General features: G+C 37.2%; 1 protein-coding gene across 2 annotated transcripts; it reads left to right on the top strand.

The window, feature by feature from the left end:
* Positions 1–846: 846 nt before the first annotated feature.
* On the top strand, positions 847–15,512 carry ncbp1 (nuclear cap binding protein subunit 1). Of its 2 annotated transcripts, none has more exons than XM_077247526.1 (23): positions 847–1,083; positions 1,937–2,028; positions 2,139–2,239; positions 2,319–2,475; positions 2,562–2,669; positions 2,744–2,865; positions 4,128–4,197; positions 4,694–4,909; positions 7,205–7,302; positions 7,453–7,516; positions 7,622–7,732; positions 7,886–7,950; positions 8,795–8,857; positions 8,980–9,054; positions 9,160–9,263; positions 9,488–9,610; positions 11,431–11,533; positions 11,722–11,815; positions 11,906–12,009; positions 12,099–12,216; positions 14,111–14,254; positions 14,560–14,673; positions 14,765–15,512. In XM_077247526.1, exons 1-23 carry the CDS (start codon positions 1,050–1,052, stop codon positions 14,876–14,878), a joined length of 2,394 nt encoding a protein of 797 aa, XP_077103641.1. In that variant the 5' UTR covers positions 847–1,049; the 3' UTR covers positions 14,879–15,512. The 2 variants fall into 2 exon arrangements, with proteins under 2 accessions (XP_077103641.1, XP_077103639.1); XM_077247524.1 differs by having other exon boundaries at positions 867–1,083; positions 14,108–14,254.
* The last annotated feature ends 101 nt before the right edge of the window (positions 15,513–15,613 follow it).

The following is a 15,613-nucleotide window of genomic DNA, read 5'->3' as shown; positions in this document are numbered from 1 at the left end:
TTATATGCCAGCTCTATGAACCCCCACATTCTAATTGACTTCGCATTTAGTTAAAAATATGTTAAAAAAAGAAAAAGAAAAAAAGTAAAATAAATAAATATAATAATAATAATAATAATAATAATAATATTTTTTATTGTGAATGTAAATGATCTATTTAGGTTCTAAATTAGTCTTTATCAGATAGCTACAACCAATTGAATTGGGAATCATGAAAAGACTTTTAATATCTCTTATTAAAAACAAATTTAAAGCATGTTTTTTCTCTTCAATAACAAGTAACATTATAAACTTTCGTTCAATTGCAAGTATTACAAATTAGACAAATAAGTATGTATAAACCACTTATAAAACAGTACAAGTAAAGTCATCACCTTTATTTTTTATAGCACTTTATATAATACAAATTGTTTCAAAGCAGCTTAATAAAGAGAAAAATAAGGATCACTGATGCAAAGTTCATGAGATATGACCAATTAAAATTTTCCTGTAAAGCAGCTCAACAGAACAGCTCAGTTTAGTATGAAAGAGAAAAGGAGCTAAATTAATAATAAATAAATAAATAAATAAATAAATAAACAAACAAACAAACAAACAAACAAATAAATAAATAAATAAATAAATAAATAAATAAGCAAGCAAGCAAAAGGTTCAGTGGAGGAAATCCTATATAATAAATTAAGGACTATTTACTGTTTAGTAATATTTACTAAATGAATCGCTAGATTGTTTTTCTTGAATTGTTTGGAAACGAACTATTTTTTACAGTCTATATACGAACTGCTCGAAAGAACCGACTTGCGGAAATGAATCGGACTTCTTATCACGAGTCGCAACAATACACGTGTTTCCGTTGACGCAGCTGCTAGGCCGGATGTGTTTTCCTTAAATCAAACCGCTTTTATTTTCCTAGTGTGTCTAACGGTTGATATCATTCAAAGCTACAGGCTTTACTGAACGCAATTCAGTGGATATATAACATTTTGAAAAAGTATATTGTTTGTGTTTCTTTCATACTCTTTCAACAGTCTAAATATTAAACTTGAGAAATGTCCAGGCGAAGGCACAGCGATGAGGGTGATGGTGAGTGGTTAGCGTGTTAGCATGCACGTTGACAGAGATGTGTGTTAATGCAATTTTCATTTTGTGTTTCTTTGTGAATACAATACTTGCTCACTGTAATATGGCAGCCGAAGGGTGCAGTGTTTGACTTCTCTATTCTGTTTATTTGCATTAAGTAGCCTACATTTGCATTTAGAAAAAGCTCAAGTAACCAATTAAATGTTACTTTTTAAGCAGATAGGAAGCTTTCAGATAAACAAAGCTCTTTGAACTTGTTTTTAATAATACGCAAATCTCCTTACATAATGACAATAGTAAGATTGGATCTATTAGGATTGCTTCTGTATTCAAATTCTATTTGAAATTTCATTATTCCAGCAGAGCCAGTACTGCTTTTGCTCCTTATACTTTGTGCTTCTCAACACCATGCCATTGCACTTTATATTACTTTTATTTAGCATTAAATGTTTATATTTTACCCAACAACCTCATTGCAAGAAGGCATTCCTAAACCTTTACTACAAAATCCAGTAATGACAGTAAATAATTCAAAATGGCCTTTTTTTTTTTTTTTACAAACCATAACAATATCATTTATAAATATAAATAATTTATCAATGCATGGCATTATTATTATTTTAATTCATGTGCCCTCAATCTTTAATGAAAATAACTTCTCTTATCTGATGATGCGTTTACTGCCGTGAGGGTGGGACAACCTGTCACTCACATGACATCACAGCAATAGCAAATCACAACCATCAAATCAGTTCCCCACGGACACAAATTTTTTGGTTTAAAAAGTCATTTTTTAAAAGAAGTCACTTTTATAAATGCCTAAAATATGTTCATGTTCTTAACCTTTTCATTCCAGCCGGCTCCCAGCCTCACAAACGGAGGAGGACGTCTGAACCCATTGAGATTGAAGACCGCCTGGAGTCACTGATATGTCGTGTCGGAGAGAAGGTATCAACTCACATCCCTTGTTTATTATGCAGAAGTGCTGTTTAAATTACAATAATTACAATTTTCATAAGACAACTGATTAATATATATTTTTCTGTGTATGTTTCCAGAGTACGTCCTCCTTAGAAAGCAATTTGGAGGGCCTAGCTGGTGTCCTGGAGGCGGATCTCCCTAATTATAAAAGCAAAATCCTACGCATCCTATGTGCTGTGTAAGCGAACTTTTGCTTGAAAAGGGAATCTCACAATTGCAGCAGATGTTGTATAACACATTTTGTTTGTTTTGCATAGTGCAAGGCTTCTGCCGGAGAAGTTGACGGTTTACACGACACTGGTTGGACTTCTCAATGCTCGCAATTACAACTTTGGAGGAGAGTTTGTGGAGGCCATGATCCGACAACTCAAGGAGACACTAAAATCAAACCTTTACACTGAGGCTCTTTACTTGGTATGTATTGTTTAGCCTTTATATATATATATATATATATATATATATATAAAAAAATGGTGTTTAATTTCCCATGTTCTCTGCAGGTGCGCTTTCTCAGTGATCTGGTGAACTGTCACGTCATCGCAGCTCCCTCCATGGTTGCAATGTTTGAGAACTTTGTCAGTGTCACACAGGAAGAAGACATACCACAGGTAAACATGACCTCCAGCTTCCTTGCAGATCATGTTCATAGATAATCGTGAGGCTAACAGATGTGTCCTTACAGGTGCGATCTGACTGGTATGTGTACGTTGTGCTGTCCAGTCTGCCTTGGGTTGGCAAGGAGCTGTACGAGAAGAAGGATGTGGAAATGGATCGCTTGTTTAACCAAATCGAGGGATATTTAAAGTAGGTTCCTCTTTCAGCAGTGTCATTTCTCCCATTTGACATGTATTAATGGTATAATACGGAAATGAATGAAAAGATGGCATCATTGGCATGAGATGTAATATTCATGGGGAAATAATGTAGAACTTCAAAATTTGATGTTAGGCTACGATATTAACCCTGTAAAGCCTGACATATGAAGTAAAATTAAAAATTCAATAGAAGTTTATTAAACATTAAGACTATATATATAAAAGAATATGACGCTCATAGTTGGAAGAAAACATTTCTGTTTAGCTTTTAATGCAAAACAATAGGATCTTCATAACAGTAGCAGGCTACTTGCATACAATGCATATAATTATCAGTAGTCACAATAATGTGTCATATTAATATGATAATAAATGCTTAGTTTTATGATCAAAGCCCTGTAGGTTTTATTGTGGGGGCAAAAAAAATAATGCAAAGCAATGTAATGATGATTGAGAGATTGTTACAAAGAAATTTTCCCAAACCTAAGTTGCTTGATTAAAATGTTAATAACAATATAAATTATTCTTATGTTTTCTTTATAAAAATCCGTAATGATTTCTCAACAAAAAGACACATGAACCATGACCTGAATGGGAATGTTTTATAGTTTTACTTCCTAAAAAACGTGTGATCTATCAATCAGACGAAAGAAGCCCGGTATCAGATTGCAGACAACAGGTTTTGATCATGTTGATAATTTAGAAGCCGTAGAAATGTGCGTATCAAAAATGGTACAGAAGGTTTTATAGGGTTAAAAACATAAGCAAGTTTCTTTGTCCCTTTGTAATGTGCACTGATGGAAAAAGGTGCCAGCTTGGATATCCTGTTCTTTTTAAAACCACTAACTTTTAGCTTTAAGCTGCAGTCCGTAACTTTTTTTGTTAAACATGTATGATAGCAAGTACATCATGAATCCATTTTCCAAACCGTGCCTTTGTCTAATCCCGAATCACTATGGTACACCTATAATAAGTGTTTATATCCAGACTATTTTAGACTGGTTCGGGGTCGTACCGCTGCAGAGTATCCCAGTACCTGCGTGACTCGTCATAGACATAAACAGAGAGAAGTAGCTCAGGCTATAATGTTCTTCCACAAGACGCATGCAGTTCTGTTAAATTCCCAAAGTTACGGACTATAATTTTGACAATTATTATGAGGTTTGACAGCTAAAATGTGGTTACGTGGTTAAAATGTGTAGAGTACAAAGGAGTCTGCTGTGAAATGTCATGATCTGGGTTTTGCTACAGGCGGCGTCAGAAGATTCATGTTCCCATGCTGCAGGTGTGGACTGCAGAAAAGCCCCACCCACAGGAAGAGGTGAGAGCCCCCCCCCAGACACACACACACACACCCACTTTAACTATGAGCACTAACAAAATGCCAGTCACAGTTCTTAACTGGTTTTACTTTAGGACATTGGATAGAAAGTGTCTACACAACACAATAGAAACTAATAACCTGTATTTAATGTAGTCTGAGTTGTATTTTGTTTTGTTCATGTATTTTGAGGATGGGGACATCCTGCAACCAGTCCATGTTGGCTTCTGTCTAATTTGACTAGCTTCTACAAAGTGACAGATGAATTTGCACCGTAAAGTTTGATAAAAAGCTTTGACAAAAAAGCTTGATAACCTTTGACATCAACAAACAAAAGATATGGAAAGCGCTGTCTCTTCCCTTTTAACAGTTAATAAGTGAAATTATTTAGCTTCTTGTCAGTGGCCCTTTCAGAAAAGACCTGCAACTCACAAATTGAGAAACCGATGCTCTATCTTTTTACTTGAATGAATGTCCTTTGTGTCTCTCTCTGTAGTATTTGGACTGTCTGTGGGCCCAGGTGCAGAAGCTGAAGAAGGACCGCTGGCAGGAGCGTCACATCCTGCGGCCTTATATTGCATTTGACAGTGTGCTGTGTGAAGCCCTGCAGCACAACCTGCCCCCTTTCACACCTCCAGCCCACTCCGACGACGCTGTCTATCCCATGCCTCACGTTGTCTTCCGCATGTTTGACTACACTGATGCCCCAGAGGTACAGTAATAATGTTACATTCAGTTATAATGGAACATCAAAAGAAAAAGGGCCTTATACCTTAAAGGGGTGGTTCAGAATTTTGGACATCGGGCCTCATTTACAAGTTAGCCTGTGTGTTATTTACCAGTGGAGTCAGTTTTCGAAAATGTTCACCCAGTCCTTCCAGTTGCATAGTTCGCCGGTGCTAGGCTAGCGCGAGTCAATGGTATTGGTTAGCCTACTATTAAAACAGTTTTATCCACTCCACAGTTCACCAAAAGCACATCAATTATAACGCCAGACTATCGATGTAAATGTCTGTTGAGAGAATAATGTTAGAAATCAAACTACTCAATGTAGTTTGACATATCAAAGTATATTTCAATGATCGAATTACATTTACAGGAACTAGTTTCTCAGCAGCGGTGGAATTTTACTTTGCTCCGGGAGTAGTACTGCACCGGAAAGTAAACACAACAGAATCGCATAATAAAAATAACTTTTATTAGGCTACTCTAACGTTAGCTAGCTAATGAAGCTACTCTTTCATAACTGATAGATCGACACCGACAACATTAGTGGAGATAACGTTACAGTTCAATGCATTGTGGAGAATTTTTTCTCTTTCTGACCTTTTAGCATCCATCTCGATTAGTTCTTCGTCTGTGTATTCTGGCTCATACATGTAACGTTATGGTTCGTTGAATAACACACATTTCCTCATCTTCATCGTCGTCAAAGTCCGAAACATTGTCATGGCTTTCAAATGTGGCCATAATCATATGACTTGTTGCTTTATTCTTGAAATAAACTCTGTTTCTGTAGTGATGACGAGTGTCAGCGGCAGGTAAATACACTTGCGTGATTGTCATGTGGACCGGCTCTCTCGGTTGCCTAGGTAACTTAATATCACTCCGCCGCTGCTGTAGACTATGCTAATAAATACAGGGAACAAAGTATAACTATTGCAATGCGATGAAAGGGTAGTTTGATTTCTAACATTATTCTCTCAACAGACATTTACATCGATAGTCTGGCGTTATAATTGATGTGCTTTTGGTGAACTGTGGAGTGGATAAAACTGTTTTAATGGTAGGCTAACCAATACCATTGACTCGCGCTAGCCTAGCACCGGCGAACTATGCAACTGGAAGGACTGGGTGAACATTTTCGAAAACTGACTCCACTGGTAAATAACACACAGGCTAACTTGTAAATGAGGCCCGATGTCCAAAATTCCAAACCACCCCTTTAAAGGGTAACTAAACCCCTGGTCAGAGCCTGACTCCACCCACTGGCAATATTTGAAAAATGCTGGAAAAGTGGGCAGAGCCCAGCGGAGCGGGGCGTGCCCCTGAGATGCATCTCTTTGTATGGAACCTGCCTACGTCACCGGCAACCCCTTACGTCACGAACCACCCCAAACATCCAATAGGAAAATTCAACTGCAGTAGCCACCGTTCAACCTGAAGAGGGCAGCACTCAGACGTTTTTACACCATATACCTGTATTGTAGAATTAAAACACTTTAAACCCCAATGTCAAAAAAATTTCTGGAATCAATGAACAGCATTTATGAAGCTCCATTCTTACAGATCATTAACTAAAAAAAGTTGTTTTAGTGTTTAGTTACCCTTTAAAAACATGAAACTGCTCATTTAACTTCCATAATATGATGCATTAACAAGTGAAACAAAAATTCAGGAGAACGTTATAGGGATTCTTAGGCTATGTTGTTATTAGTTGATATTATTTTGGGTTTCTAGGAATTGAGATGTAAAACGTTTACACTAAGTCTATTATGCTCACCAAGTATAAAAAAAATATTTTATAAAATAAAACAGTAATATTTTTATGTAATATTATTTTAAATATTAATGTTTTAAATAACCTTTTATCTATTGGAATATATTTTTAAATGTAATGGCAATGGATAATTTTCAGCAGTGTCAGTGTCATATGATCTTTCAGAAATTATTCTAAAATGCTGATTTGGTGCACAAGAAACATGTGTTACTATTACTGTTGAAAACAGTTGTGCTGCTTATTATTTTTGTCGAAACTTTTTTTTTATTTTGTACTATTTTTTTGTTTAGTTATTTGATGAATTTAAAGTTCAAAAGAACAACATTGATTTGAAATGGAAATCCTTTGTAACTCTTTGTAAATCTTACTGAGCCCTAACTTTTTAACGGTAATGGATAAGTTATGTTATTATATTTTTTAAATTTATTTTAAGTTTATACTTCATGCATGTTCTTGTTGATGCTGTTGTATGTGTAAGTGTTATAATGTCCGTCTATCTGTTGTCAGGGGCCAGTGATGCCTGGAAGTCATTCAGTCGAGCGCTTTGTGATTGAGGAGAACCTGCACTGCATCATCAAGTCTCACTGGAGGGAGAGGAAGACCTGGTCAGTCATCTGCATTTGCTGATAGCATTAGAGTTTAAAGGCCTACTGGGCTGATTTTGGTTCTTTTAAATCTAGTCTATATACTTGGCCTTTAACCTATCTCTCTCTTTCTCTTTTTCTCTTTCTCTCTGTCTTCTTTTTCTTTCACAGCGCTGCCCAATTGCTCAGCTACCCTGGAAAAAACAAGATACCCCTTAACTACCATATTGTGGAGGTAAATAGCAATGTGATGCTGATCATTTTTATTTGATAATGTGGCAAAATATTTGTCTTGGATATGGGACTTTGGTGTAATGCTGTATCTGTTATCTCTCTGTAGGTGATATTTGGCGAGTTATTCCAGCTGCCTACTCCTCCTCACATTGATGTCATGTACACTGCGTTACTCATTGAGCTCTGCAAACTACAACCGGGCTCTTTACCACAAGTCGTATCCTTCATACTGACTGAAAGTCATGTGAATTTGTTATTGATTATGACATATTGCACCTCAGCTCTGGCAGGAGGACCCATATTTGACTTGTGTAAACAAGGGATGAGTGTCTCCTGCTCTTGTAGTTTTCTTTAACCCGCCGTTATTCAGCTTGCTCAAGCCACAGAAATGATGTACATGAGGCTGGACACGATGAACACAACCTGTGTAGACCGGTGGGTCCGAATATGAGGTTGAATAGATTGGTTTAAATAATATATCTCAATAAATCTAGGCAGGTAAAGTTATCCAGCTGAATTTTCTAAGAGTAAAACTATGATGACAGAGTTTGAATGTAATCCTCATTAAAAAAAAAATAGTTTTAGCAAAATTCAGGGTGCTATCACACAGGCACGTTTGCTGCAATCTGAGTTGTTTCTGGCGCCCCCTGCAGTGTTGGTCTGGTTTCACGCACACTTGATTCTTTCGAATTCTTTCGTCATCACAAATGTGCATGATAGAAAACAGAACGCGGGTCAATGTATTGCATTTTTTTAAAAAAATTAAAATTAAATTAGTCATATTATGCGCAGCAGAGTAAACGACACTTGCATCTACTGTATGTGCGTTGCATGAAGGCAGCTTTCTGTTGCTTGCAAACAAACACTTTTGAGGAGACAGCGGATTGTTAACAATTCATTTGCTTTTCGGATTGGACTCATTCTCCACAATTACACTGTAGCTCACTCTTGCTTGTCTCCAAGGTAAATTATCTGTCATCCCTTACATACTGGCATGCGCAGGTTACGTTACTTCCTGAACAAGTGTGCACTTGAGTCCACTCCCAGTTTCTTTCACTTTTACCTGAATTGTGTCACAGTTCCGTTGCAACCGAACTCAGACCAACTCTTACAGGTAGTCTCTTGTTCGGTAACCTCGGTGCGCTTCCAGGTCCGCATAAAAGCTTTTACATGATCAAATTTTCATGTGAACTATGCCCTGTTTCAAACTAAACTGCCGGTGTGAAAGCACCCTCAGATTGACTATAAAGAGGCCTGAGAAACTTTTTCTGCTTTTCAGACTTATCAACTGGTTCTCGCATCATTTAAGTAACTTCCAGTTCAGATGGAGCTGGGATGACTGGTGAGGATGAGCTGTTTACTTCTGGGAATCATATTGATCTGATTCTCTTATATTTGTACAAGCTATGCACTGTCTCTGTGTATAAGACACTGTATTGAAGCATTGAACTATGATCTCTTCAGGGCTGACTGCTTGACTCAAGACCTTGAAAAGCCCAAACCCAAGTTTGTTAAAGAGGTTTTGGAAAAGTGTATGAGGTAAATTTCTCACACATTTTTATTCAGTTGCATTGCAACTTTTCATAATAGCTGCTACATGTTGTGCTGTTTATTAACAATGAGCCTTGGCTTATAAACCTGCAGGTTGTCGTACCATCAGAGGATAGTGGATATTGTCCCTGCAAGTTTCTCTGTCCTGATCCCTGCTGACCCTGTGTGCTTCTATAAATATGGAGAGGAGAACAGCAGTATGTTCAGATGCATCAACACATCTGTGATTTCATGCATACATTTGTATTTATGTGTGCGCATGTATACATGTTTGCACTGAAACAAAACCTTCAATCTTTTTAATTTTACATTCTGAACCAGTGACAACCAGCAAGTTTTACTATGATTTTAACAGCTATATTATGTAATATTATAGTACAGTTGTGATATTGCGGTGTAATTTGACTTGTTTTTTTTTCAGCTTCATTACCAGGATTTCCTGTGACAACTACAGTGGGTAACGCTATCAAAAACCGGGCATCTAATGAGGAGATTCTTATCATTCTAAAAGACGTCCCTAATCCCAACCAGGATGATGATGATGGTGGGTCTTTCTTTGGTTTAGTGCATAATTCACTTGCCAATCATACTCTTACATCATTAGTTTAGGGCTATCAGTTGATTTTTAAAAGGTTATATAATTAATCATGTGATGTGCTTACCGTAATTAACAATATATTTATGATGTATTTACATAATGCATTATTGTGGCAGATGGGGGGGTCTGTAAGATTTCCTTTTAAATAAATTAAGGATGTCCCGAGCCGAGGGGACAATGTTGATACCGATCTCAAGGATCAGTATCAACTGTCCTGAGCCTGATCCTTTATTTTATGCCAGCTGCCATGCACGTGTTGCATAGTAGGTGGCGGTGTGCCCCTTCAAGTGGGTATGCCAACTGCCAATAAAAGGAAATGTGCAAAGCTGTGTTCGAAATCGTCCCCGTACCCTCATTTACTATTCCCTACATTACTTCACTAATATGGTCCACTTGAAGGAGTTGATGAAAACGAGTGAGTGAAATCGGACACTGAGTGCACCGGAAGGGCTTTTTTCTTTGCGTAGTTTGTGCTTGCGGTTTAATAATCATTTGAAATTTAGCAAACTCTGTCATGGAAACTATATATAAACCTTAATTGAACAATTTAATAATCAATTAAATAGGAATTTCTACCTGCAGAATATTACGCTGTAGCCATATTGGACCAGCGGTTTGAAAAATGGATGGATGATTCAGCTGCGGGCGTCATCTTCTGGTCAGACTCAGGAATTAATTCGGCATGACCCTCACATTGCATTTAGGGTATTCTCTTGCCATTGAGCGTAAAACAGTTGTACACTCGTTTTTGCTTTGCATTGTGGGATTAAATGAGTGAACTCGATAACGTCCACTATGGTTTCAGATGCCACTATAAATGGCTGTTCCCTCAAATAGTGCCCAATTTATATAGAGGGCGATTTCAGACACAGCCCGTGTGTGATGTGCGAGTACCAATGTGGTCTGTTCTAGCATGTCACACACACATGTTTAGCATATTTGATGCACACGTTTGTAATGAATCACTTAAGTCACTTATTTACTTAATTTTTTATCTGCAGTCATACTATTTGAGGCATTTTTGATATAACGCGTTTTTGCAATTATTCTGCTTTTTGTACATATAAAATACATGACAGACCACTGAAGTCGATTTACAATGTCTACAATGTCATATATAAAATAGGTCTATAAATATAATTACTATAGTGATTATTCTAATGGAATTACTCCATAGTGATAGACATTTGAGCCCCTGCCCCTGGGGAACTCTCTGCACGGTCCTGTAAACAGTGTATTTGAAGTGTGCACCAAGCACTAGAAAAATACAAGTATCGGGACTCAGTATCGGCAAGATACTCAACATTCAATGACTCGGGGGTACAAAATATTGGGACATTCCTAAAATGAATGCTTTTATTTGGCAAAGGGATTAAATTGTTCAAAAGTGACAGTAACAACATTTATAATGTTACAAAAGATTAAAATTTCAAGTAAATGCTGTTCTTTTTAAACTTTCTATTCATCAAAGAATACTAAAGTATCAACTTTGATGATAAGAAATGTTTCTTATGTTCTCCAAAGCTGCATTTTTTTAAATAAAAAATTGGTGCACAAGAGATTAATTCTAAAAGCATTAAAAAAACCCACAGAATTTATAATTATACTTCGAACTTGGCAATGTGTGCTATGAGTATTGTTGGCTTTTGTGAACAATTCCTTGATGTTCCTCCTTTGAATGTCTCTTTGAATAAAAGTGTCCCCTACGTGAATAAATGTAAATGTGTGGTGTTCTGTATCTAACCACACTTCTCCTCTCTGTCCAGATGAGGGCGATGGCTTCAACCCTCTAAAGATTGAAGTGTTCCTGCAGACGCTGCTCCATTTGGCTGCAAAGTCCTTCAGTCACTCCTTCAGTGCCCTGGCCAAGTGAGTAACTCCTGCCAAACCCCACACAGGCCTGCCAGCGGCTGGCTCCGCGTTTCCTCTCCTTCTGCTCACAAAAGGCGCCTGTAATTTCTCAAAGCACAGATCATTGAGAATGTATCAAAGCTTATAAAATGCTCGGGTTTTTACTTCTCGTAAACGATGATGGGCACATTTCTTTTCTCTCTCAGGTTTCATGAGGTTTTGAAGGCCCTCACAGATTGTGATGAGGGGAAACTGCACATCCTCCGGGTTCTGTACGAGTTCTGGAAGAACCACCCACTGGTGGGATCATTCAGACTTCATATTTTATTGTCTTATTGCATGCCATTTGTGGCATCTATGGAAGCTCATGTCGTGAATGTACTGTTTCAGATGATCTCAGTGTTGGTGGACAAGTTTATTCGGACCCAGATCGTGGACTGTGCGGCTGTGGCCAACTGGGTGTTCTCTCCTGAAATGGCTCATGATTTCACCAGGTATACCTCAGAGCACACTCAGACACACTTACATGTGCAGGTGAGGTGACTGCAGCTGGAATTGATTTCCGTTCATTGGGCCTATGCAGGTTTTATGTGTGGGAGATTCTTCATTCAACCATCCGGAAGATGAACAAGCACGTGCAGAAGATCCAAAAAGAGCTGGATGAGGCGAAAGAAAAGCTGGAGAAGCAACAGAACAAAAAGGTAGAAGAGAAACGCATCTTGACTGCCATGTTTGCACATGGGCTTCACAATTCCGATCTTTAGGACTGACTGTCCTCACTGTTACTTTTTTAAGGGTTTAAGTTGCATCATTTGTTTGAGCAGGGAAGTTGATATCTGAAATGTCTACATTGGTTGCTGTATTAATACCGTTGGAGTCGGCCTAAGGCCAACAGACTTTCTCATTCAACAATAACTGCGAGTAACTGTTAGTGAGAATACACAAGACAGACAACTAGAAATTTGGCTTCTGGTCATGTCAGTTGCAATGTTTAGTCACGTTGCTGAATCCTTTATGTCCCTGAGACAACATATGTCTATTTTATTGTTTTATTCATGCTACTGAGAGTCCCAGACACTACTATCCCAAAACTACTTTCAGTCAGACTAACTCAAATTTCTAATAGATAGTAAATGGGTTTAAAATCTCACAGTATGCAATTCTGTTATTTATTGCTTTCAAAATTGGGTTTGGGTTGGCAATGCTTTTTTTAAATTTTTTTACATATTGTTTCATTGGTGTATATATACCTTTTTATATTTGTTTTATTCTGGTTATAAAGGTTATTTTATTTATATTTGTTATTTTATAAAAGTAAATGGTAAAGTGTGTATATAATTTGAGAGAGCAGATTTAGTCCTTTGGGAATTACATAACTACATTTCTTAAAGTAAAAGACTATTAGTTATATTATTATAGACTTTATTTGCTTGAGGAGAGGACAGTAAGTCTTTGGACACTGTATTGAAGTATATCTTATTTAAAGGGACACTGTGTAGGAATGTCTCCCATCTAACGGTGAAATTGTATTTTGCATTCAAACGAATTGTGCTCTCCAGCGCCTCGCTTTTTCAAATGCGTGTTGCATCTACGGTAGCTGTTATGTACCAAAAAGCCGTTTCTGCTACTTTCAGTTACGTGATGTTGGCTCTGAACGAAAACGCGTTGTGGAAATGCGTTGGCCTAGTACGTTTTGACCCTCTCTGCTTTTATAGTTTTTCAAGATGGCGGAACTACATGGAAGCCTCCGTGGACCTACACGTCACATGTATATAAAGATAATAAATTCTTCATTTACGAGGATAAGTCAGATAATTGGCAGAGGTATTTGTACACCATTGAGGACATATTTATGAATAAAAATATTGATTTTAGATAATAAAATACCTAAAAAACTACACATTGTCCCTTTAATGAAATAATTTGATGGAAACAGCATAATGTACATTTAAGGGAAATGTTTACAAAATTATTATGTGCCATTATTTCTAAAATATTTTTAATTTATTTTAGAAAATACTTATATCTGCAAGAAATGGCAAGCTGAATGGGATCATTGTATAACAAAAAAACTTTACAAAATCAATCCTGTGGTTAGTTTAAAATCATTTTGGAAATCGCTGGGGTCATATTACCTACAGACACTGTGGAATAGGGCACTCCAGACTAACTCTGTTAACGGGTGATCCTCTATGTCCCTCGTGCCAGAATCCATTATCACTGAAGCATATTTTGATGGACTGTGATAGATTGAACTCTGTTCGAATTCTTTATTTCAGTTGACTCTCATTAGTAGATTTTTAATGAAGAAAAGACTAGATCTAGTTTTAGAATTTTTATCTGCAAAAGATTTTTTCTTTTTTTAAATCTCTATCTCGCCCTGAATATAGCCAGGGTAGCTGGCATGGCGTTAAAACAAATAAACATTTTAGAACATTTGGTTGTAAAAAGTCAATATGAGTATGTTTGGGTCCTTTTAAAAGCTTTGTTTCACATAAAGTGAAGCCTGGTACTGAATGATGTTCACTAACTACTGAGAGAGCGCTGGAGCCAAGTGTGTTCTTGATCTGAGGAGGTTTTTGTTTTCTGTATCAGCGGGATAGCGGCGATGAAGAGGACATGGAGAAACAGAACAGTGAGGATGAAGAGGGTCAGTTGGAGGAACAGATCGAGAAGCTGCAGGAGAAAGTCGAGTCGGCCCAGAGCGAACAGAAGAACCTTTTCCTTGTAATTTTCCAGGTGCGCCCATGACTATGCATATCCATTTTACCTTTTTTGTTGGTACATTAGTTTTTAATAGAGGCTACAGAGCTACATTTTAAAAAAAATTATAAAGCTGCAAAAGATACATAGCTGGTAACGACACAACTCCTTTTACACCTTATTCCTTTTTGTCTGGAGAGAATGCATGTTACATTATTTTCATGTCTTTCTCTCTTAGTTTCCCTTTTGTGGTTCATTATGATATGTGAAGACAGTGCCTGGAGCTAAGAGATGACAAAATAAGTTTTATCTCTCTCTCTCTCTCTCTCTCTCTCTTTCAGCGCTTCATTATGTTACTGACAGAGCACCTGGTTCGCTGTGAAACGAGCGGCGTAGACATCAACACCACCTGGTACAAGAGCTGCATCGAGAGGCTGCAGCAGATCTTTCTCATGGTAGTCCTGATCCATTTGTTTGCTGATCTATATTGTCTTATTTGGTCATATAACAGCCCTTATTAATTTCAATCTTCATTGTCACACACAGCATCATGTGATCATCCAGCAGTATATGGGCACCCTGGAGAACCTGCTGTTCACCGCTGAGCTCGACCATCACATCCTGGCTGTTTACCAGCAGTTCTGTGCTCTTCAGCTCTGAGATCCCACAATGCATCACTTCAGACTGTCACACCTGCCTGTTTAGTGACATCCATCTGAATAATTGGAGATGGCTTGCTTTAGTAGTGATATTGGGAAATATCATACTTATTTTGGGGCCCTTGATATGTTTCTGTAGTGTGGTTTTTTTTTTGTCCTTTTTTTTTTAACCCATTGTCATTTGCTCTGTGGTAAGTGTTGATCTTTTTAAAAAGCCCAGCGTTTAGAAAACCGTGGTGACGAGTTTTGTTTTACTCAAGCAACCATGGTATGAAACTACTCGGCTGTATTTTTTATGCATTTTATGTCATTTTGATTGAAAAATGGAAGTTGAGTTGGGTTACAAGTGATTCTTCATTATCAATTGTTTGCCTTTGTAAAGCAGATTGAGGTCTTTAGCCAATGTAATGCCATATTCCGAATGATAAAATGTCTTCCTTTTCTTTTCTTTTTTACAAAAATAGAAACAAAAAAACAGGATTGCTTATGTCTTTTGTTCTTGCATGCATCTCACCATATCAGATTGTAGATTAGAAAATAGTGATTGGGATTTTACAAAAACAAATCCATGTCAAATCAATTGTTTGATTGTTCTTAGTGTGAAAAGAAAATGAAACTTTTAACATCGTTGTGGATGGACGTTTGCTTATTTTGGGTATGATTAACAATTTTTTTGTGAACTTCATACGATTAAGATAAAATAGACAGTTGTGTAATAAGTGCACAATGAATTTTT

The sequence above is a fragment of the Siphateles boraxobius genome, unplaced genomic scaffold, assembly GCF_051911475.1.
Source record: "Siphateles boraxobius isolate OS27281-9 unplaced genomic scaffold, OSU_SipBor_1 3, whole genome shotgun sequence".
Lineage (NCBI taxonomy): Eukaryota > Metazoa > Chordata > Actinopteri > Cypriniformes > Leuciscidae > Siphateles > Siphateles boraxobius.
The sequence above is the reverse complement of the archived record's forward strand: the minus strand, read 5'-3'. Positions and strand labels throughout refer to the sequence as shown.